Here is a 26,772-nt window from a genome sequence, read left to right on the forward strand (position 1 = left end):
CTTTTTGTTCCGATAACAGGCCAGACTTGTTATAATATTTAAAACTAAAAGAGTTAACAGACTCTATTTGAAGTTGTGTTAAATATTTTAACAAAAGTTTTTGACGTAATATCTGAAGTCAAAAGACTTTCACCGACGTCTACACGGTAAAGTTTAGTGAAATATAGGGTGTTTCGTAATATGTGGGACCCTATTCATCGGTGGACAGAAAACAAAAAAAAATAATAATATAAAGAGGTCATAAATAAAGATTTTTCCCATTTTATCTCAGTTCCAAGTTACAGTCATGTTTATACGTCAGCAATGTTGAGATGCTGAGATGCTTACCATTGCAGGAAGTACTCAAAATTTTAATTTTCACTCTGAATGCAAGCCTGAAGTAGTCTTGTTGTAGACTGTCGTAGCTGTTTGTCTGTTAAGTTTCAGACGTCTTATACAGGGTGTAAGGGGTATAAGGACCCCGACAGTCGTCGGGGACTGTCTACAGAATCAAAAAATGTCTATACAACATAGGGTCAAAACTTGATAGTTTTACCAGAAAAAAATACTTATTTTGTTATCTTATTTGCGTTATACTGCTCATATCGTTAGTTAAATTACGAAACAATTACACCAGTAGGTATATCTAGCAAAGAGTTAATATTAATTTAAATAAATATTTGTGTGTTCTGTTACGTTTTCGTGAAATTAAATAAAAACACATGCTTAAATTTGTTAATATTCTGGCGTGAGAGACGTGGCAACGTATTCAGCAGGCAGTACTCTGCACAGACGTAAGTACGAGTCAGCTGAGTTCAAGCTCCCTGTCCATAGGTCTACTGCCGAGCGGATGACAGTTCAGTACAGGGTATTCGATAAACAATTTACAATATCATTCACAGTTTAGGAATATCATATGTTAGTAATTTACAGAGAAATTCGTCGTAATTCAAGTGAGGCAAGAAGGATGTACCGTCAACGTTTTCCTCAAAGAAGGTTACCTAATCGGCGAACTTTTGTAGCAGTTTCTCAACGATTATTAGAAGCCAGAAGTTTCTTACCCATCCAGCAACGTTGCAAAACGTCTATTATTGTAAACTTTAATAATTAGTTACATATTGAGAAAAAATTGTAAGGACATTTTTTCTTCCTTATGACATGAATAATCATCAGTTAAAATAATGACATTATACCCCTTACATCCTGTAATAGCCTACACTTATGAAACTACTTCAATGTTAGGAATGCGTTGTGGTCAAGCTACGAAAATCCTACTAAGAATGGAAGAAGACCGTGTACCAAGAATACTGTTAAACTATTAATAAGTCTACTTCTTGCGGAATAATAATAATAATAATAATAATAATAATAATAATAATAATAATAATAATTGTTATTTATTTAGAATATTAACGTGCAAAACAACAGCACAAGGCCAATTACAGTAATAATAATAATAATAATAATAATAATAATAATAATAATAATAATAATAGTAATAATAATAAGAAGAAGAACAAGAACAAGAACAAGAAAAGTTCGATTATAATATTACGGGAAGTAATAAGTATTTGTAATAAAAGAAAAATAATTCTTACTCTGAATTAAAAAGGAAAAAACCAACAATGAACGGAGAAAACAGAAATAGAAGTACGGGGTCTCTAGAAAGTTTACAGAAATAAAACACAATTTCATGGAAAGTTTTAGGCCTGTTGGAACAGATAGAGAAATTGAAGTGTTTTTTTTAAACAACCATAGTCCAAAAACATAAGTTTTCAGGAGAAACAGAAAACTATCTGGCATTGGTGCTGTTAACAGTTCAAATATGAAATTCATCATGCTATTTCTTAAGGTGTTGAAGTACATTTATAACTTAAATTTGCCTCATAGAAATATAAATTGAAGACTGTTTTTCCAAAACTCACTTTCTGCAGAAACGAGCAAAGTGAAGTTTTGTGTGCTAAAACGATACATATTTTGCTTTTGATGTGTAGCTATATGTACCAAATACTGTCTAAAGAATGAAGTGTTTAACATAGAATTCGGTAATAATTTTTACATGCAATTTTCCAGTCAGTTATTTGCGTCTCCTGAAAAAATTATAATTTTGCAGAAAGCAAGTTTTGGAAAAGCGTATCTCTAATGTAAATGTAGGTAACTGTGGACAGTGGTTGTTTTAAGAAAAAAAAAATACTCTGTTGTGGCTGAAGTGCGCCTCTCCTTTAATCTTCTGTTTCTTTATTATATCCTATTTCTTCTCCTTTCGTTGCTTACTTTTTTTTTATTCCACGGGGTTACGTCTGCACCTAAAGACGACTCCATAACTAATACAACAATTCACGTTCTAAAGTATTTTTCACTGTGGTGGATTTTGCCTCAGACGTAAGAAGACTACTGCCAATCTACTACAGTTTAAAATTGTATAGATAAATGTTTCAAGATGATATGAATGGGATATTTGTAAATGATACCATTGTCCTGGGTGGACAATGACGGTTTTCACAAAAAAAAAGTCTTTGGGCTGTGATTTGTTTTATGAAAACCACTGAAAATTTCTACTCCTATAACATAGGCCTATGGCGTTTTTTCCCCTAACAATTAATTCAGTAGATGGCCGCTACAATAGGCTACTCTCACCATATGCTTAATATCTCAAATTTGAATTTTTTGACTATGGTTCTTTTTTACAAAAAAAAAAACCTTCAATTGTTGAGCTATTTTTCAACATATTCCCCACCGGAATTAAGACATGTGTCATAACGTGGAATCAGCTTTTATACCTCTGTGTCGTAGAAGTCTGCCGCCTGGGATCGACACCATTGTGTTGGCAGTCGTCTGCACCTCTCTGTTGATCCCACGATATGAATGATACCTCAATTCCGGCGGCGAATATGTTGAAAAATAGCTCAACAATTGTTGTATCTGTTCCAATAAACCAGTACATGAAATTGTATTTTCCTTCTGTAAACGGCCCCAGGGAAACTTACTTTCTGGACGCGCCTCGTACAATGCCAAAGTGTAGGATGTGGTATGGTTTAGGGATGGAGGATTGAACAATCCCACAAACCCGGGACCCTTTCTGCTAGTACCTCCAAATGTTGAAGAGGACAAGAAATGACCTGCAAATTTTGCCTTGTAGCCCTCTGCCCAGGATAGGTTTCTTCATGTACCGTAAATACGAGAACTGCTTAAGGACGCCGTCTCCAGGTGTAGGCCCTCTAGCCTTCAAGGAAATTCCTTGCTAGCCTTCTTCTCTGTTTGTGACGTATACTCTGACGCCGTGTAGCATGTCCTAACCTGAGCTTGGTTGCTCATTATCGTTTCTCCCGTTCAATGCCAGATAACTGGATTTTTGAACATCACTGATTACCTGACCTTTCAAATCACAACACAAGTTTCTATCTGCATTCCATTTCATACAGTTCTTTTTTAATTCCTTTCATGGAACTTTTTCTCCTAGCTTTAAATGAAAAATTATCGCATTTCCCTGGGATTCAAGCGACATCACTTCTATACCCTATTCAAAAATGGAACACCTGGAGAATTCATGTGGTGCATTGGCGTTCGAAGATACCCGAACCCTATTAATCGATAGTGTATGGTAATTTATCTAACGAAATTTATAAGCTTGTACTTGCTATTTGGGAAAAGGAAATTGTACCAGAACAATGGAAGGAGTCCATAATCGTACCTATCTTTAAGAAGGGGGACAAGACTAACTGTAGTAACTTTCGAGGAATATCACTTTTATTGACATCGTACAAAATTTTGTCCAATATTCTTTTGAGAAGATTAACATGTAGATGAAATTATTGGGGACCATCAGTGTGGTTTTAGACGTAATAGATCAACTATTGACCAGATATTTTGTATTCGACAGATAATGGAGAAAAAATGGGAGTATAAGGGTACAGTGCATCAGTTATTCATAGATTTCAAAAAGGCATATGACTCGGTTAAAAGAGAAGTTTTATATGATATTCTTATTGAATTTGGTATTCCCAAGAAACTAGTTCGATTAATTAAAATGTGTCTCAGTGCAACGTACAGCAGAGTCCGTATAGGTCAGTTTCAGTCAGATGCGTTTCCAATTCACTGAGGGCTAAAGCAAGGAGATGCAGTATTACCTTTACTTTTTAACTTTGCTCTAGAGTATGCCATTAGGAATGTCCAGGATAATAGAGAGGGTTTGGAATTGAACGGGTTACATCAGCTGCTTGTCTATGCGGATGACGTGAATATGTTAGGAGAAAATCCACAAACAATTAGGGAAAATACGGGAATTTTACTTGAAGCTAGTAAAGAGATAGGTTTGGAAGTAAATCCCGAAAATACAAAGTATATGATTGTGTCTCGTGACGAGAATATTGTACGAAATGGAAATATAAAAATTGGAAATTTATCTTTTGAAGAGGTGGAGAAGTTCAAATACTCGTATCTTGGAGTAACAGTAACAAATATAAATGATACTCGGGAGGAAATTAAACACAGAATAAATATGGGAAATGCATGTTATTATTCTGTTGAGAAACTTGTATCATCTAGTCTGCTGTCGAAAAATCTGAAAGTTAGAATTTATAAAACAGTTATAGCCTATTACCGGTTCTTCTTTATGGTTGTGAAACTTGGACTCTCACTTTGAGAGAGGAATATAGGGTAAGGGTGTTTGAGAATAAGGTGCTTAGGAAAATATTTGGGGCTAAGAGGGATGAAGTTACAGGAGAATGGAGGTAGTAACACAACACAGAACTGCACGCATTGTATTCTTCACCTGACATAATTGGGAACATTAAATCCAGACGTTTGAGATGGACAGGGCATGTAGCACGTATGGGCGAATCCAGAAATGCATATAGAGTGTTAGTTGGGAGGCCGGAGGGAGAAAGACCTTTAGGGAGGCCGAGACGTAGATGGGAAGATAATATTAAAATGGATTTGAGGGAGGTGGGATATGATGGTAGAGACTGGATTAATCTTGCTCAGGATAGGGACCAATGGCGGGCTTATATGAGGGCGGCAGTTAGTGGGAAACCACTGATGTTGTCAACTATGAGAAGACTAATTTATACTTAGACGAGCACATGTTGTAGCTCCCTTTTCTTGACCTCAGCATTACATCATCACATCGCTTAATACATCACGTTTGACAATTGACTGACAAATATCCATACCTAAGACAGCAATCGAACTCACGACTGTGTCAACATAGACTCATTCCGTGCTCAGACTTCCCGTCTTGAGTTAATTTACAAAGAAGGAAGTGCTCACTAAACAAAATGTCAAAAGTAAAAATACGAGTTTTTAAAACCAGCTGAACGAGGCGTTGGCAGGCCGACCTAGATTCTTTTTTCTGCACCCACATTTGAAGTGTTGAACTCTGCGCACATTTGAATGCCGAACTCCAACGCCCATGGTTGGGGGCCAAGGTACCTGGTCAAGGAAGCCGCCACACCGGCCTTCCATGCCACTTCTCGTTTTGCCAATAGTTATTACAGCATTTTTTAATCTCTGAAAAGTATTTTCGCTTGTGGCTTAGGTTGTGGTAGGTCGTTGCCATGGAGCTCTGTGATTGGTCCGACCATGCCCTACCGCAAGTCGCCGAGCATGAAGGTATCGCCATTCGAAACCAGTTTTTATTATTATTGCGGATTTTTATTTCTTCTCCTTCTTCTCCTTCTCGGCTCTCCACTTCTTCCCGAAGGGAACAAAAGAAAAGAAAACTGTACGCTATTTATTGGCTGGGTAAGGTAACAAACTCGCCAAGCTTGGACGAGTTGTAAAACTGGCTGACGACATTAAATGTCAGGCTGGCTGCTTCCCGCCGCTTCGTCCAGGGGCATAAGGCGTCTGGGTTGCGGTTACACATCAATATTACTTTCATCATCATTATAGCCGGTCGCGGGTTCAAATCCCGTCTTGTGCATGGACTTCATCAATGCCTTTTCTTAGATCAGGATTTCTTAACATATGGATCGCCGTGAATATCGAGATGAGTAGCTGCATCTTCCCAAAAAATAAAATAAATTCACTTAAAATTACAGACATTTTCAGAACTGCATAATATACAGGGCTTTCATTTCAAAACTTCCCAGTCTAAATAACTAATTATTTAAACACAAACAAGCTGCATTCCGAACAATGGTACACAGACTACTCAACATACCAATGAACCAACAGGATTACAACGAAGAACTAAACACAATCAAATACATAGCACAAGAAAACGGATACAGCCCTAACACAATAGACAACATAATACGAAAGACAAAAAAAACCACAAAAAACAGAAGAATACAACACAAACACAAGAACACAAAGAATACATCACACTAACATACGAAAACAAAAACACACATAAAATTGCAACCTCATTCAAGAAATTAAACTACAAAATCGCATACAGAACAAATAACACTCTACAAAAACATCTCAACACACAAACAAACAAATACAACCACACAGGCGTAAACAAACTCAAATGTAACACCTGCAACAACTTCTACATAGGACAGACGGGCAGATAATTTCAAACACGTTACAAAGAACACATCACAGCCATAACAAAATTACAAAACACCTCCACATATGCAGAACACATCACAAATGCCAACCACACCTACAGAGACATCAACACAGACACGGAAATACTGCACATCCAACCAAAAAAAACAGAAACTCAACACACTAGAACAATATGAAATATACAGACACACGAAAACACACCCCAACGATATTCTCAACACACAACTCAATTTCAAAACACATACACTCTCTGACTCTACACTATACCACACGAACGCACTCACACAGGAAACAAGAGTCGCCAAGACTAACAACGACCAGTTCAGAAGATGACCAAAAATAGGTCGAAACATGTTAACAAGTTACGTTAAAATTTAACACAAGGAAGTTCTTATCATACATATTCCGAAGTGATACAGTGTTAAAAGTTGTGTAATCAAGATGTATAATTATTTAAATTGAATTCAGTTTAAACAAAAAACACGTCAATTTAGATATTGAGGGGTAAGTCTGAAACTACGCTTCATTGAATTTTAGATTTAAACCCCCACCCCCAGCCATCCCCACTTTGAAATTTCAAATGGCACCCCTATATTTTTATACTTAAATATGAAAGAGTATTCAATTGTTTATACACCTATTTCATTTGATTTCGCATCTTTTGTTTTCTGTATCGCCTGGCAACCTGGATTATTGTTATTGTTGATTATAATTGAAGGGAATAAATCTACAAAAAATTATTGAGCATTTCATGTAATAGTTGTTTTTATGTATTAACCCAGATAAGCCCAAAACTTTTTTTGTGATAAAAATACAGTAACACATTAGTTACTCTCAAAATCGGTTAAATGATGTTGAAATAAACTGAAACAAAGAACGTATATTTTCTAAAGCTAACAAATACTACCAACATTATCGCACAACTTATAAAATGTCCCTAACACCAACAATGACATAATATCCGAAGGCACTGCAACTGTCCTTAAAAAAGGACGGTGGGAAAATCTGGGTTAAATTATTTTAAAATGGTGTAGCCCCTATACCTTTCAAGAGAGAACATAAATCACCCTTATTGATTACATTTAGGAAATTACACAAAATAATTTTCATTGGTTTTAATAATTTAATAAAAATATTGGTTTTGTAAACCAAAAATAAGGTATGCCTTTTAAAACTTCAGAAAAAAGATTATGTGTGCTCCTTAGTAAAAAGCTTAATTACATCTCTAAAAGACTGCAAAATACCAATAAAACCAGCCTTATTAGGACCCTTACGGATATGAATATATCCAAGAACCTTACGTTCCAACAACATATAAAATAATTCAAAAGCAAATAAATAAGCAAGAATAAAACCCATTAAATAAATTACAAAACAAAAATCGGAGCTAAATAAAAATCTAAAGATAATATGTGTATATGTGTGTGTGCGTGCGTGCGTGTGTGTGCTGAACCTTAAGTAATGTTAATTTCAAGAGGGTTATTCTTCGAGATATTTCAAACAAAAAATGCTCGTTTTTTATTCTTTTTCGAGATAAATATTCCCTTATATTAAACGGTTCATAGTGTATTTTAGGAAAACCATCGATTAAATTCCCAATATCCCCCGTCAATTTATGAAAGCAGTGTAGTACGATAATAGATGATTGAACGACTTTTAATTTGTCTTTCAAATGTGCAGAAATTTGATCCGAACAAATGTAACTTTTCGTTCTGCAAAGGAATTTTACAATGTTACATTTGTTCGGATCAAATTTCTGCACATTTAAAGGACAGAACTAAAATTGTTTCAGTCATTTATTATCATAATACACTGCTCTATTAAATTGACTGAGCATGTTGGGAATTAAATCAACGGCTATCCCAAAACACTCTATGAAATGTTTCATATAAAACAATTTTTATCTCTAAAAAGGAAGCAAAAACGACCACAATTATTGTAATAAACTTTTTTGTTTGAAATACCTCAAAGAATAACCCCCTGAAATTAATGGCATTACTTACGGCTCACCCTGTATATTTCTGACCATATAGGCCCTACAAACGTATATGCCTGTTAGTTACCTATATCTACCTATGTAAGCAGGCCTACATGTGTGTCTGTTAATCAGTATATGGATGTTTTAATGTTTCAACATCACTCACTCTTGAGCCCATTTTCATGTCTATTTTTAACCTTACTTAAACACACTTACTTTGGGAGTTCCATGGCTTAGGCAGGTATCACATGGCGCCTCTATAAGGCAAATACAGTAGACCTATAACACATTAATGGGCTGTAATCAGGCCTGTTATTTATCTGGGATTTGTTGTTGTTGTTTTCTAATGCCAGGCGTTTGACAATAAAGTCATTTGACCTCTTGCACTCCAATATTTTTCAAAGATATTATCATGGTCAGCCACTGAAGCACAGATTTTGAGGTGTTCCGAATCCATTTCTTGGTTTGAGTTGCACAATGGACAGTTAGGGGACTGATATATTCCAATTCTATGCAGGTGTTTGCCCAAACAATCATGGCCTGTTGCCAATCTAAATGCTGTAGCTACAGACGATTTTCGTGGTAAATCGGGAATTAACTGTGGATTATGATGCAGAGAGTTCCATTTTTTCCCTTGGGATTGTGTTATCAAATTTTGTTTGTTGAAGTCTAAGTATGTAGATTTAATAAATCTTTTCACAGAGTAATACGTAGATTTAGTAATAGGTCTATAAGTAGCAGTGCTGCCCTTCTTTGCTAAAGCATCCGCATTCTCGTTTCTCAGGATTCCACAATGGGATGGTATCCATTGGAATACAATTCTTTCATTGACTGATATTAATTGAGAGAGCATTTTAGTTATTTCTGCTGTTTGAGATGAAGGTGTGTGTTTAGAGACTATTGATAGAATAGCTGCTTTGGAGTCTGACAATATAACTGCATTCTTAAATTTAACTTATGGATGTGGCATAGAAGATTCCTGAGACTTTCACTTATTGCAATGAATTCTCCATCAAAACTTGTTGTTCCAAGAGATCTATAAAGTGAGAAGAGACAGCACGTAGCATCTGCACCGGCACCTTGTTCTCTGGAGATCAAGGATCCATCGGTGTATAAATGAAGCCAGTTTTGTGGAGGGTACCTAATATTAATTGTCTCTAAAGACAATTGTTTTAGTATTTCAGTGTTTACTTCTGATTTCAGTATTTCTTCTCTTAAATTTAGATTATATTCTATATTTAATAGAGTTAAAGTGTTTGGTTTAATTTATAAGTTTTCTTTTAAATTCGGTATATTGATTTTCTGTTTTAATTCTTGAACAATGGATATGAAACTTTTTTGAATTTTCAATCTACAGAGAGGACTGTATGAATGCCAATTGTTATCTGGGATTTAAAATCATTTCTATGGCTTCACATACCTCAAAATAGCGTCTTAACCTCAGGACACACTTTTAATTATTACCGATAAATATCGAAACCTAAAGAGTCGTGAAAGAAAATAATTTTCCTTTGTGCCTTTGTAGTACTGCAACCGTGCTTAGGTTCAGGATTATATAAATATGAAATCAAATACATGATATATTCATGAATAAAGTAACGACTTGTCGGAGCGGCCTGCAGCTAGATTTACTTTCTCTCTCCGATAAAAATAATAAAAAAGCTGAACAAGCTGGTAGATTTATGCATGCAGCCAGCATTATCCGAAGGCTCTTCAGTATGTGTTTCCTTTTTTTTGCTCTTCTTGTTTTTTAAATACGTTAATGCGGCTCTGGAGTATTGTTTTCAAAGTAATAGCCGTGCTCCCAGCAGGCCTTGGAAGCGACTCGACTGTTGCTAGGATTCCTGATAGCGCACAATGAATTTTAAATACTGCCAACACCCTGCGATGCGTCTTACGTACATTTTTACAAGGAATATGCGTTTTAAAGTTATCATGAAAACATCAGGCAAGAAACAAGATTGCAACTACAGAATTTACTTGCGAGAGGAAGGAATAAATAGTACGTTTTATACGTGCAATGTAAGGGTATAAATAAGAGAGAGTATGGCAAATAAAATGTTCAAGATACAGTCATTAAATGGAATACTAAATAACAAGGTAGCAAGTCCTGAGTCATCTTAACCTGTAATAATACTTGTGTAAGAAAAAGTACATTATTTGTTGGTCGATTTTCCTGACATGATCATAAAAAAGAAGGAAACGAATGTAGGTAGACAGAAAACGGAGAAACAAATGAGAATTAGGCAAAAACCACAAAAGAAAGGAAAAGAAAAGAAAACGAAAAAGAAAAAATGCGAAAACAAGGAACTAAAGAATAAAGAAACGACAAAAAAGAACAAGAATAAAACAGAGATGTAAAGGAAACCAAAAATAAATAAACGAAATATGATACAATGAAAGATGTAAAGAGGAATGAAAAAGGGACATTGGAAGAAAAAAAAAAGAAGGAAAGAATGTGAAAGATGTGGAAATATCCATAAAGAAATAAAAAGAAGAAGGCACAATGAAATAAAACCCTAAATACGGATGAAGAAAATTGACGAGAGATTTAAGGAAATCTCAATGTTTGCGTCTATAATAACAATCCGTGGCGCCACAGCCCTTGAAGGGCCCAGATCGACCAGCCGGCTGCTGGCCTCACGTTCATATGCCGAAGCAGAGGTGGACAATCATCCAACCAGAATGGAGGTATCGTATGGTTATCACGATGATCTACCCAGCCGTTATAGCTGGCTTTCGCAACCGGATTTCGCTACCTGTCATGGCTCCCCAAGTGCATCACGATGCTGGGTGGGCACCGGTCCCATACACTGGCCGAAATTTCATGAGAAAATACCTTCCCCCATGAGGATTCGAACCAGCGCGCATTCCGTAACGCGAGTCCTAGGAAGGATGACTTAGACCACAACGCCAAGGCGCGGGACTCTGGAAATTATGGCTGGGTGAAAGATCAGGGATTGAACCCGGCTCTTAAAGGGCGTACAGTTAATACAAATGCGAAGTTATGAAAATAAGATGAGCCGCCTACAATCTCAATTACATAGCCAGCAATCCAGTCTACATTTTTGAAACTGAGCTTTTGAATTTAATTTTTACCCCTGAGCTCCCAGAAACAGCAGAACTGGTATTTAAATGAGGGTAATTTGCGAAAGGGGTGGAAGTGGAAGTTTGTGCGTGCCAGGGTTACAACAAGGGTTGACCATTCAGGAAATATATATAGGCCTACACATAGATGTTATTTGCTTAACGGGAAGTGATCTTGGCTTTAAAGGAGAAACTCTAGAGTGGAATCGTGTAGCCAGAAAGTTAAATGCAAAACTGTGTTACAGGTAGGCCAAGACAAAGAGCGAGATCCTGAAGACATTTCACTTACTTAAATTTCAACTAAATTATAATTATTACTTTATCATGATGGCCATTTTATTTTTATACTTTTATTATATGCTTACTTACTTATTGGCTTTTAAGGAACCCGGAGGTACATTGCCTCCCTCACATAAGCCTGCCATAGGTCCCTATCCTGAGCAAGATTAATCCATTCTTTATCATATCCCACCTCCCTAAAATCCATTTTAATATTATCTTCCCATCTACGTCTCGGCCTACCTAAAGGTCTTTTTCCCTCCGGCCTCCCAACTAACACTCTATAGGTATGCATTTCTGGATTCGCTCGTACGTGCTACATGCCATGCCCATCTCAAACGTCTGGATTTAATGTTCCTAATTATGTCAGGTGAAGAATACAATGCGTGCAGTTCTGTGTTGTGTAACTTTCTCCATTCTCCTGTAACTTCATCCCTATTAGCCCCAAATATTTTCTTAAGCACCTTATTCTCAAACAACCTTAATCTCTGTTCCTCTCTCATTTATTATAATCAACCTTTATTATAGCCTATGCTAGGTTGATTAAAAATGTATTAGGCATAAACATTTATGTAACAGCGAATAAAGTGGATAAAAAAATATTTACGAAATTGATGAGTAGAGGTCTATTTGTTGAAAAGATGCTCACTCGTAAATTTGGAACGCAGTTCTATTAACAATAATATTGTTTATACAACAAAATATTAATATAAAATTTAAATATAGTCACCATTTTCTAGTTTAGTTAGGCCTATTAGAACTTTTTTACAAGTCTTGTAAATATTCAGAAAATAATCCTGCAAAAATTTCTAAATCTGGTTAAGGTATTAACACAGTCTAGTATATACACTCACGAAGCTCAATACGTAGTAAATATGCATCCATAGATAGTTGCTCACCACTAGGATCGCTAATATCGCCTCATTACAGACAATGCGAAATAGTACCGTCACAGTCTAGTGTTTCTAGCACCCTCACAACTCAAGCTTCGTGACTGTATATAGTAGACTGTGGTATTAATCAGAGACCGGAACTTTGGCAGAATGCTTTTTTAAATGTGTTAAATCTATCTTCATTTTAAAGTAAATCTCTACGACGTTACAGTTTTATGTTGCCCTTTTCTACCTTTTTTAATATAAATGCCTCATTTACAAAATAAATGCTTTTTTTGGCCTTTATTTGATTATGTATGTATTATTTATTAATTTATTATTACAAATTGGCTACAGGTATATTTTAATTTATTTCCATAACCGCTACAAAACTGTCATTACTAGAGATAAGTCCCGATGATGGTAGCTTAAAGTAGACTATAGGAAATTGTCCATTGTAGTATGTTTCTTGAACTCTTTCCAAAAGTTGTAGTCTAAATTCCAATAAAATCTAGAACAGGGATTCTCAACCTTTTGAAGATAGTGAGCACCGCCCACATGTAATACAAAATGAACGAGCACCATGCAATCGAATAGGTTCAATAGGCCTATGCGAGTACATAAAACAAACAAATAAATTTCGAAAACACGTTGACCAGTTGATTATTAGACGATCCGAAAACGAAATTCAGTATGAAATTACAATGGACAACAAATTTAAACTTTGTTTTTGTCCTTTAAATGAAACTATGTAATTTTAACTAAATTAGAGGTGCTGAGTTCATTTCTGAAAACCAAAATTTTCTAACACATACCATTTGTATGGTACACGCACTACATTTATTTACACAAATTTGTAACAATAGCACATAAAGCAGCCTTTGTTTGGCCAAAATTCACAAATTAAAATGTCCTTTTTGATCTTTAACGTTTTTAAACAGCTTCTGCAATCTCTCTGATGAGTGACGAGCAATATTCAGCCGACATACTTACATTCCACCTTCTACTGAAGCACTTTTCTTGATGAAAACTCTCCCCGTGTTCATCGCTTACAGCACCAAGTTTTTTTTTTTTTTTTTTTTTTTTTGGGAAGCAGTCCAGGTGGCTGTCAAGAAAGTGTAGTTTCAGTGACATGTTGCTTCCCATAAGAAGAAAGTAGTTCAACATTTCACTAACATTAAATAACTTTTTATTTTGGAGAAACAGTACGTTCTGGACAAAAAGTAACTGCAGATTCGTTTTTGCGATCACAAAATACATCGAATATATATATTAAAAAAAACGACAAATTTAATGTTTACAGTTATTTATACATTGAATAGCCTCGTTTTAATACAGTATGTACGATTTAAAATACCCCGATTTAAAAATATAACATATAATTATTAATGCTTTGTAAGACAGAAGTAGTCAGATAGATTTAATATTAAGATTTGTGTAGTATAAATAACACGTAAAGTACGCTGCAAGAAAACAACATCGCTTGCATGAATTTCACTAACATAAATTGCACAATCCTTTCCTTGAATATTGTTCACTTGTCTTACAAGACAGACATCCTGTTCTCTGTTGCTATGCAGATATGATTTACTTGATAACACAAATGGCGCCACAATCGACACTGAAGAGAAGTCTGGTCTGTTTCCGCCCTGGACGCCTCTTTTTTTTTTTTTTTTCAGTTTCTCGTGTAACACGTTGGCAAGTGGATCTGTGTTCGAGACCCGTCTTTGTTCAAGTAGTATTTATGATGGGCGGAATTCTAAACTGAGCGCACTCAAGTATTCCATGCTAATCCCTTTATCTAGAGTGTGAACAACCCTTTCACACCCACTTCACACTTCTGCAATCGTTCTAACATCTCTACTTCAGTATCTCCACCCTTGTAACCTGATGTATGTGTTGGTGGTTGAATATGTAGGGACTACGCATCCTAAAATAAACGAATAAATAAAAATTTAATAAGTAAATAACATCAAATTATTGGGGATCATCAGTGTGGTTTTAGGCTAATAGATCGACTATTGATCGAATTTTTGTATTCGACAGATATTGGAGAAAAAATGGGAGTATAAGGGTACAGTACATCAGTTATTCATAGATTTCAAAAAGGCGTATGACTCGGTTAAGAGAGAGATTTTCTATAATATTCTTATTGAATTTGGTATTCCCAAGAAACTAGTTCGATTGATTAAAATGTGTTTTAGTGAAACTTACAGCACACTCCGTATAGGCCATTTTCTATCTGATGCTTTTCCAATTCACTGCGGGCTAAAGCACGGAGATGCACTATTACCTTTACTTTTTAACTTCGCTCTAGAATATGCCATTAGGAAAGTTCAGAATAACACAGAGGGTTTGGAATTGAACGGGTTACATCAGCTTCTTGTCTATGCGGATGACGTGAATATGTTAGGAGAAAATCCAGAAACGATTAGGGAAAACGCGGAAATTCTAGTTGAAGCAAGTAAAGCGATAGGGTTGGAAGTAAATCCCGAAAAGACTAAGTATATGATTATGTCTCGTGACCAGAATATTGTACGAAATGGAAATATAAAAATTGGAGATTTATCCTTCGAAGAGGTGGAAAAATTCAAATATCTTGGAGCAACAGTAACAAATATAAATGACACTCGGGAAGAAATTAAACGCAGAATAAATATGGGGAATGCGTGTTATTATTCGGTTGAGAAGCTTTTGTCATCTAGTCTTCTGTCAAAAAATCTGAAAGTTAGAATTTATAAAACAGTTATATTACCGGTTGTTCTGTATGGTTGTGAAACTTGGACTCTCACTTTGAGAGAGGAACAGAGATTAAGGATGTTTGAGAATAAGGTTCTTAGGAAAATATTTGGGGATAAGAGGGATGAAGTTACAGGAGAATGGAGAAAGTTACACAACGCAGAGCTGCACGCATTCTATTCTTCACCTGACATAATTAGGAACATAAAATCCAGACGTTTGAGATGGGCAGGACATGTAGCATGTATGGGCGAATCCAGAAATGCATACCTATAGAGTGTTAGTTGGTAGGCCGGAGGGAAAAAGACCTTTGGGGAGGCCGAGACGTAGATGGGAAGATAATATTAAAACGGATTTGAGGGAGGTAGGATGTGATGGTAGAGACTGGATTAATCTTGCTCAGGTTAGGGACCAATGGCGGGCTTATGTGAGGGCGGCAATGAACCTACGGGTTCCTTAAAAGCCAATAAGTAAATAACAAAATAAAGAAATAATAATAATAATAATAATAATAGTAATATTATTATTATTATTATTATTATTATTATTAGTATTATTATTATTATTATTATTATAAATTGAACACCTAATAAAAGTTTCTTGCCAAGAGCGCCTAACATAAGAAGATTAAATGAGGCCGGACATGTTAATAGAGCCAAAAATAAGTTACAAGGAAGACGAAAGCATAGTTGGAACTGGAGGCTTTCAATGAATAACGTTAAGTTTACGTTGAATGGCGGCATATAACTCAGATTCGCGGATTAGAAGAGATAGAACAGCTAATGCTATACGTCTTTTAGTGACAGAGAGATACAGACAAAATGCTGTAATTTCTATCGTCTTCTGTCTTTATTACAAACAGCTGCAATGCAGGTGTTACCATAGAGATTGTAGGCCTAAATACTTTGGATTGCATTTCACAGTGTAGTATATATAGTCACGAAGCTCAATACGTAGTAAATATACATCCATAGATAGTTTCTAACCACTTGGATCGCTATTATCGCCTCATTACAGACAATGCGAAATAGTACCGGCACAGTCTATTGTTTCTAGTATCCTCAACAACTCAAGCTTCGTGACTGTATATACTAGACTGTGTTACATTTCTTCTGCCTCGATTTTCTCTCTAGATCCATGGCATGAACAAATGTTTTACAGACTTTTTAAGAGGGGAGGTACACCATTGGCCTGCAGAAATTTAATGAAACTCATTTTTTATACCTAATCTACTATAAAAGCTAAATTAACAGAAATTTTCATGCTTGATATACATACATTAAACTTTATAAAACACTATTCGTAATATTAAAATAGGTAATACTTACCTGTAAAAGTAATATCAAATTTATATTTGCTTAATAAAATATACAATTAAATATCTGCATGATTATTTTACTGGAATGTTTTAAAGACCTGCATCAATAAAATAGTCTAGGATCTTTTACCTATTCCTTCAAGAAATATTTTTTTTCTTAATCATTACCTTCAATGCTAAATTTTCTAAAATTTTTAATTAAGAAAAGCATATTTCCTGAAGGAATAGGTAAAAGATCCTAGACTTTGTTGTTGATGTAGGTCTTCAGAATATTCCAGTAAAAGAATCATGCAGATATTTAATTAATTGTATATTTTATTATGTAAATGCTTTACGATTGTAAAATAGTTATATAATTTTTACAGATAATTATTAGCCATTCTAGTTTGTTCATTTAGCGTTTGTAGTGGCTGAGCTATAAAAAAAAATATTTCACTAAATTTTTGCAAGCCAATAGTGTACTCCCCCCTTACCTTCAAGTAATTATTATTATTATTATTATTATTATTATTATTATTATTATTATTATTATTATTCCACACCTGTGGAGTAACGGTTAGCGCGCCTGGTCGCGAAACCAAGTAGCTCGGGGTTCAATTTCCGGTCGGGGCAAGTTACCTGGTTGAGGTTTTTTTTCCAGGGTTTTCCCTCAACCCAATATAAGCAAATGCTGGGTAACTTCCGGTGCTGGACCACGGACTCATTTCATCGGCATTATCACCTTCATCTCATTCAGACTCTAAATAACCTAAGATGTTGATAAAGCGTCGTAAAATAACCTACTAAAATAAAAAAATTATCATTATTAAGTAGAGATTAGTGAGTGGAACTCATCGGATGCTTCTTTCAGGCATGGGTTTGGGTCCCATTGGTCTTATTACACGGTTGAGTTTTTCTAAAGGTTTCTCAAACTATAAAGTGAATGTTTGGTAATGTCATGGTAAATCCTTGGACTCACAATCAATTTTACCGATGGTATATAAGCGAGCGAAAGTAATTTCGAACTTCCTCTTTTTGTTGTTATAATGTATGAAAAGTTGTACATATATGAACAGAACTTGGTATACTATATGAAGTGTGAAACATATTTTTTGTCATACAAAGAGTGCAACAAATATTGAAGACCTAGATATTATTTTTACAAAATCTTAATTTGAGTTATACGCAGAATGCCTTAGAAGCAATTTGCACTGTCTTCAGGTTGCTCCAAAGCCCTTTGGTAATATTGTTAATTACGAAAAGAGAAAAGTTGAAGGCTTCAATATATGTTGGCGAAATATTTAGAATGTGTATACAGTTTTCATAGTAGAATGTGTTTTGTTTTCAGGATGTTTGCAGTATTCGATGTTGTCTTGTGACGTAGAGCTGGCAATGTGGGTGGCTATTGGTTTAGGCTGACATCTGTACTTAACATCCAAGACTAATGCGTCGGACATCACCAGATTTCGCCTCTAAATTATATACGAAACTGTTTATATAGCTAATTCAGAACTTAAATTATGAGTAAGAACTCGAAATTTACCTCTTCGTTTATTTTTTTTTTTTTTTTAAATTTCGAATGGAACCAATGCTGGTATCTTACAATAATAAATACACTTAAACACATTGAAAATAACAATTATTGAATCGGTTTTTTGAGAAACCCCATAAGTCAGATTTTAACAAAATTGAGTTTATTGCTAATTCCTGTTCTATAGGAGTAGATATACCGTTTTATATAAAATATCACAAGCCAAACAGTATTTCTGTTGTGATGTGCGCTTGAAAATTGGGTTTCGTAGAGAAGGTCCATAAGTCAGAGAAAGCTGGCACAGAAAGAATTGATAGATAGATGAATTTAATGTCATTTAGCAAATTAATAGCCATAGACAACGTCAAAGTAGAAATATAAAATGCATGGCTACTACAATATGAATAACTGTAGAAATAAAATCAAAAATAAATATACAATCACCAGATAATCACAAAAACAAGTTAAAAGTGTTAAAAGAAATAGTATAAAATCAGGTTAAAATGTACAGATTTGTCAATTACATAAGGTTAAAACAAAATAGTATCTAAAACTTAATATTGCTAAATTCATTGGCTCTTTAGAGTGATAAAACTATACCTGAGCTGTTGTGTGTGGTAAATTAATTATTTTGCTTCTGAATTTTGGATTGGTTAGAGTAATGTTGTCTCTTGTTGTATATTACTGTATTAGATTATTTAATACAGAACTTCATTATTTATGTCCTTAGTAAATTTCATATACTTTAAGCAAAATTTGCTCACAGAAGAAAAATGATGAAGTCAGTTTCTAAATACAGGTTTTGAGAATCGAATTCGTATTATTTTTTAACAAAATGTTCAATTATTTCATGGAATAAAGAGGTTGTTATCTTAAATCTTTACCAGATGTTGAGAAATCCCATAAGTCACACATTTGCAAACATGAATATTGAGTCAGATTCTATTTAAAAATGTTATTTTGCATACTGAAATATTCGTTTTGTTTTATCAACATTTTCCATTTCAAATATTCCAATTCTTAACTCATGCATTTATTTTAAACAGTTGTTTTGTGTTCCCACAAAACTTCGTGTTTCGTGACTTAAGGGGGTTTCTAAAAAAAAAACCGATTCATTTATTACAGGCGACTTCGTTTAGAATACCACAGTTTAAATAAAATTCAATATAAAAATCCAAAGTTAAGACCGCGATATAAGGCTCAACTTCTGTTGCTAGGAAACAATAACTGGTAATTTCAACCTTGCTTAAGACCTGCGTTTATTATATTGCCAACGCAGAGTTCTTTGTTATGTGAGGTGGAGACCCATATTGTGAAACTGCACGTACAGTATATACAGCGTGTAAAGTTGACAAAAGACTAAACTCTGAGGAAGATAAATATTTTTAAAAATCCTCTCTTATTTAATACACGCTTCATTTTTCTTAAAATAGTTTGCAAAGATAAAAAGCTAATGTGTAAATTAGTAACTCATACATTCATAGTGTTCTACCCAAAGGCAAGTCTTTCGCTGCAAACCCAGCATTCTTCAATATTTTCTAATTTCCGCCTTCCTCTTAGTCTCCACATACGATTCACATATCTTAATGTCGTCTGTCATCTGATAGCTTCTTCTGTCCCTAACTTTTCTCTCGTTCATCATTCCTTCCAGGGCATCCTTCAGTAGTTTCATCTTAGCCAGTGACCCAGCTAATTCCTTTTTCTCTCCCTAATTAGTTTTAGCATTATTCTTTTTTCATGCACTCATTTCTTACTCTGCCTGTTCATTTCACACCCTCCATTCCTTTCCATATATACATTTCAAATGCTTCTAGTCGTTTCTCTTCACTTCATCGTGATGCCCATGCTTATGCTCCATACAATGCCACACTCCACATGAAGCACTTCACTAGTCTCTTTCTTAGTTCTTTTTTCAGAGGTCCGCAGAAGATGCTCCTTTTCTATTATAAGCTTCCTTTGTCATTGATATCTTCCTTTTCACTTCCTGGCAGCTCATGTTACTACTTCTAGTATACTCCAAGTATTTGAAGGTGCCCACTTCTTGCACTGACTCATTTGCAATTCTCGTAACAAATTTTACATTTAAAAGGTAAAAAGATTTGCTAAAATTCCGTAATTAAGTTTTATAAACCTTTTCCTCAGACAATATTAATATAAAGATTATTTGAATATTGTGGCATATAATTTATCGTAACTCTACAAACTTAAAAATTTAAATATTATTGTTAGAAAATATCATTATTATACATGTCATAATATCTTAACTGTCCATTTAAAAATGCTATAGTATTTAAATCAAAACTTCACAATGTATGTTTTAATTGATTTCAACTCTTTAGATTCATGTTATTAAAATATATAAATATACATTTAATTTTATCTTAACACCGAATGTAAAACAACAACATAATATATTTATATTAAGATTAATGTCAAATTGAAATATTAGGCCCTAGGATCTGTTATTTTTTAATTGTTCTCAATTATTCAAGATTGAATCTGTTGTACAAATATTTTCTCTGAATATAACGTTTCACAGAATTCTAAACCCCAAAGAGATTAGCTAAAATCCCGTAATTAAATTTTATAAAACTTTTCCTTAGACAGTAGACCTATTAATATAAAGAATATTTGAATATTTTACCTTATAATTTATCGTAAATCTACAAACTTAAAAATTTAAATATTATTATTTAAAAATATCATTATTATACATGTCATAATATCTTAACTGTCCACTTAAAAAAATTTTATAATATTTAAATCCAAACTTTACAATGTATGTTTTAATTGATTTCAATTCTTTAGAGTTTATTAAAATATATAAATATGATACATTTAATCTTATCTTAACACCGAATGTGAAATAACAACATAATATATTTATAAATCTTTAAGATTATTATCAAACTTAAATATTAGGGCTTAGGATCTATCATGTTTTAATTGTTCTCAATTATTCAAGATTGAATCTTTCGCACAAATATTTTCTCTGAATATAACGTTTCACAGAATTCTAAACCCCATCATAATATAATTTGAGAACAGTTGAAAGCAGTTATTAATTTTACAGAAAATAATGCATCCAAGCATCATAGCTGAACAAAATAGCAGTAATAAACATACATATGAAATATCTAAATAGATCAAATGATTAATATGTATCCACAGAATTTGTAAATGGTTACCATGACAATATAGTCAGAAAAAAATCGAAACAAAAGATAGCGTCATTATTTTATCGCATTTAGTTTTCGTCCCAAACACATCGTGTGAAAATACAATTTAACACAAAAAATCAGCGGTGTTTTAGAACGTTTTGGCTGCTTGCCAACTATCCGAACGTTAATCTAATGAAAGATTATGTTTTCAATTATATATAGTCACACAACCACCATTAATTTTCACATTAAAACAAAATCATAAAAAAAAACTTTGGTATTGAAGTCAGTCTATACTAATGGTCACTCTCGTTTTTGTTTCGTTGTCTTGTCAACCTTCACATAAGAAGAAACAAGAAGTCGGTGAAGAAGAAACAAGAAGATTGATCTTGTAGATTGTGTTCCGTTATGAGTTCATATGCTTTGAATATTGCTAGGTCGTTCAACTCAATTTATTCCTAGGGGTCTACAACACCTGCCGCAGATATGTTTACTTGTAGGCTTATTGTACGAATTCCTACCAAGGCATATGAGTTGTTTCTGTATACAGACTTGGATACGAACGTAATTTGTTTTAAAAACAAATTACGTAGACTTCTAGCAAATTATATCACGTTGAAAAGTGTTTTACAAATGCATGTGTATAAAATACATATTAGGGAAACTTTTATGTAAACAAAGGTGACACTTTAATATAAAATCAACTGCTTTTATCAGATCGAACAAGGTTTCAAGATACTTTACCTCATAAAATAGCCTTGTCTGGTACTATTAAACCGGCATTGAAAACATTATATAAAAGGTATTACTATGATCTTTCAACATCGTAAATAATTTCCCCCATCGAGTTAAAAAAAAAAGATTTGTTCATTGTAAAAATGAATGACGATTTGTGTTGTGACTTAGAAATTATTCTCTTAAACTGGAAAGATACGTGGTTTGAAAACTTATTAATAGGTCTACAATATAAAGTAAGGAGCAATTCTGGGCTAAAATATCTGTTGGTTTTTTAGATTTAATATTTGTGCGATGGCCTTCGTGATGCACTATAATGAACCTATATCGGTACTAAGCTCTCCTCAACATCATTCCAAACATAAGATGGCGTTAATGCAAACACGTACACGTGTAGTAGAAGATCGTCTTTTGTTCAAACAACTGACGCTGAAAAAAATAGTCACGATGATGTATTGTTTTTGTTACACAGTATGACATCCGTACAAAATTTTATGAAATTAGTTTTAAAGTGACAGCTAGCCCCAGTCTTTGCTCACTTGGATAATGGATTTTTATCAGTGCCTTGTTCGAATCCAAGATGATAATCTAAAAACGTTGATATACAAAACGGAGACGGGGAAGTTACGTTTTCCTCGCAATTTTCATACAATTATTTAAAACGCCATATTTTTTATCACTTCTCCGTAGAATTTGTACCTCTCGTCATGGCTTTAAGTAAAAAAATACAGTTTTTTCGATATTATAATAAAATATTTATCTTTTTTTTTTTTCAGAATAATATAATTCATACTCACTTTTGCAATATCGTTATTTTATTAATAAATATTTTATAAAAAAATTAAAAACTGTTAATGTGATCATATGAAAGCCAGAGATTTTGGTTAAATCGAAAATATTATGAGATATACAGAAGGAATAGTGCTTATGAAGACTGGAAGAAATTCCAGAAGAATTAAAAATATTAAAATTTACAAATTTTGGTAACTTAATATTGCCCTTAAGTGCTGAAAGAGCGTAACTCTAGTGAGAGTACTAATAGAGACATCCAAATAAACAAAATTGCACTTTAAAATATAGTAACGAACGTTTCTGACATATGCGGTTCAAACGATGGATCTTACTATTCGAGTGGTGGGAGTAGCAGGAGGCAACTTTATATCATCCGCCAGTAAAAGTTCACGACTTGGGAACAACACATCGTTCAGCGGTCATTTTGGTGTTATTCGATTCAGAATTACAAGTTCTGCTAGAATAATAATTTATCAAGTTTAGAGAATATTAAAGGAAAATAATTTTCAAATAGTTACCTCAACGTTAACTGCACGTCTTCAGTTTCTTACTTCTTTTGTCAGTGTAAAGGTTTTCAATGAGAAATTGACAAATGCTGTTTTGTAAAAAAAAAAATGAACACTGTAGTCACATATACCAGCGCTCTCCTCAGACGTATTTTATTTATTTATTTATTTATTTACTTATTTTTTATTTACTTATTTTTTATTTACTTATTTACTTATGTATTTACTTATTTATTTACTTATTTATTTATTTATTTACTTATGTATTTATTTATTTACTTATTTATTTATTTACTTACTTATTTACTTATTTATTTATTTACTTACTTATTTACTTACTTATTTATTTATTTACTTATGTATTTACTTATTTATTTATTTACTCATTTATTTATGTATTTATTTATTTATTTTATTTATTTATTTCTTTATTTGTTTATTTACTTACTTATTTGTTTATTTTAATTATATATTTCCTTATTTACTTATTTACTTATTTATTTATTTATTTACTTATTTATTTAATTCTTTATTTACATATTTATTTACTTATTTATTTATTTACTTATTTATTTACTTATTTATTTATTTAATTAATTATTTATTTATTTTATTTATTTCCTTATTTATATATATTTATTTGCTTATTTATTTTATTTATTTCCTTATTTATTTATTTACTTATTTATTTATTCACTTATTTATTTATTTATTTATTTATTTATTTATTTATTTATTTTATTTCCTTATTTATTGATTTACTTACTTATTTATTCACTTATTTATTTATTTGCTTATTTGTTTATTTATTTATTTACTTCTTTATTTATTTATTTATTTATTTATGTACTTATTTATTTATTTACTTATTTTATTTATTTCCTTATTTATTTATTTATTTACTTACTTATTCACTTATTTATTTATTTACTTACTTATTCACTTATTTATTTATTTACTTATTTATTTATTTTATTTATTTATTTACTTATTTATTTATTTATTTACTTATTTTATTTATTTCCTTATTTATTTATTTACTTACTTATTCACTTATTTATTTATTTACTTATTTATTTATGTTATTTATTTATTTATTATTTTATTTATTTATTTATTTATTTATTTATTTATTTATTTATTTATTTACTTATTTACATATTTATTTATTTATTTATTTATTTATTTATTTATTTATTTTCTCTGATGGAGTTAGTTTTAGGCGGAAATATTGTGGCTTTTTTGTTTTTCTCTCCGCGTACTTGATTCGTTTCTATTTTCATTCCACTCTAACCCCACATTTTCTACATACTCGTCTTATCATCTCTGAATAGCTTCTGCTATTGGAAAGAGACGTCAAGTAAAGAATTAACGGCCACATAGACTGTCTTTCAGTTTAAATAAAACTGAACGTTTCAGCTCAGGATTTGGAACCTGAGGCCAAGTGACTGTATACAGAATCAAGTTGAAGTGTGGATTTTTTTGTTTGATGTCGTGTTGTGTAGTGCTTTGCTGTGTCGAGTCGACCCATAAGAGTTCGGCCATCTTCGTGTGTTCTCTCACAGGAGCTACAGCTCCGTGTCCCTGTGTTGCAGCAACACGCTGCCTTAATCGGAGGCCCCAACGCCACGTCCTGCCCCATCTGCCACAAACTGTTCCTCGGCGGTGAGGCCCTCATGGAGCACATGAAACATACCCACAAGGACCCCAACGCCTCCGGAGTGGCAAGTAAGTTCCCAACATTTGCTAACCTCAGAAAGATACTCTGCAAATACACAGCTCAAATCCCCTATATTTTAGGATACACCTAACTTAATGCGCATATGAATAGTATAATAAAATACTATAGAAAGTACTAAGGCATATGATAAAGGTACGGGGCGCACAGGCTTAAAATAATCATTAAAGTTTGTACGGAATTTCTGTGAAGCCCCTGTATAAAATGCATGTCTATAAAAATAAGACATAGTTATTAATTATTATACCAAAACAGCACGTCTTTACCTTACATATTGCTGTTACTGAATGACTCATTACCCCTTTGCGCCAATATGGGTACTCTAGAAATAAAAGTTGTGAGATAAACACTGATGAAAAATGAATTAATATAGGGTGTGCATTGGAACTCTGAACATATTTAGAAAGTTTATGTAAATTTGTACAGAATTTTGGTGAACACCCAATATATTGCATGTGTACATGATCATTAAAGTTTGTACGAAAGTTTTGCGAAACCCCTGTATAAAATGTATGTCTATAAAATTAAGACATAGTTATTAATTATTATACAAAAACAGCACTTCTTTAAGTTACATGTTGCTGTTACTGAATGACTCATTAGCCCTTTGTGTCAATATGGGTACTCTAGAAATAAAAGTACAATATCTTAGTGTGAGATAAACACTGATGAAAAATGAATTAATACAGGGTGTGCATTGGAACTCTGAACATGTTTAGAAAGTTTATGTAAATTTGTACAGAATTTTAGTGAACACCCAGTATATTGCATGTGTACAGTATTAGTAAGCAATAATTATTAATTATATTTACTGAAACAAAAGAAACTATAAAGTTATTTACATACTTAATTTAGAATATAATGCTAATTTTTAACGATTCATTAACCCTTTGCATCACCATGATACGACATTTTTCAAAGCATACAGGGTGTGCATTGAAACTCTGAACATATTTAGAAAGTTTATGTAAATTTGTACAGAATTTTAGTGAACACCCAATATATTGCTTGTGTATAGTATTAGTAAGCAATAATTATTAATTATATTTACTGAAACAAAACAAACTATAAAGTTATTTGCATATTTAAGGTAGAATATAATGTTAATTTTTAACGATTCATTAACCATTTGTATCGCCATGATACGACATTTTTCAAAGCCATTCAGAAGGTCTTGAGATTAGTAACCGTCTTTAAATTCTGCACTGGCTTTGAAAAGAGTTGCATCTTGTTGGAAATGTTTCATGCTAATGCAAATGATTTAATAACATTGATCTTTTTTTCTTTGCACAAAGAAGTCGGTGCGTGAAGATGACCACTTACCTACATTTTATGATGCCATAAGAGTATGATCGGGTTGGCCAGTGAAAAAATGAACTGGAAGCAATGAAATGACCACTAACACAATGTCACATATGGGTATATTATACGGGTATGGTGATAGACGTATCAACTACTAACCTTAAAATAAGTTAGATATGAAGATATTCAATGGTATTTATAAGCATAAATTATTGAAAGTAAACTTTCATTTTCTTGTATTAATACATAGTACT

General features: G+C 33.0%; 1 protein-coding gene across 10 annotated transcripts in view; it reads left to right on the forward strand.

Annotated features, from left to right (window-relative positions):
* Positions 1-26,772, forward strand: part of dati (datilografo) — an 811,390-nt gene that overhangs the window by 712,146 nt on the left and 72,472 nt on the right. For 8 of the 10 annotated variants that reach the window (XM_069846946.1, XM_069846937.1, XM_069846943.1 and 5 more), the window contains one exon: positions 25,044-25,206. In XM_069846946.1, the coding sequence (XP_069703047.1) occupies positions 25,044-25,206 (163 nt within the window). The remainder of the gene's footprint in view (positions 1-25,043; positions 25,207-26,772) is intronic. The other 2 variants (XM_069846942.1, XM_069846944.1) reach the window with 1 other exon arrangement.

The sequence above is a fragment of the Periplaneta americana genome, chromosome 15, assembly GCF_040183065.1.
Source record: "Periplaneta americana isolate PAMFEO1 chromosome 15, P.americana_PAMFEO1_priV1, whole genome shotgun sequence".
Lineage (NCBI taxonomy): Eukaryota > Metazoa > Arthropoda > Insecta > Blattodea > Blattidae > Periplaneta > Periplaneta americana.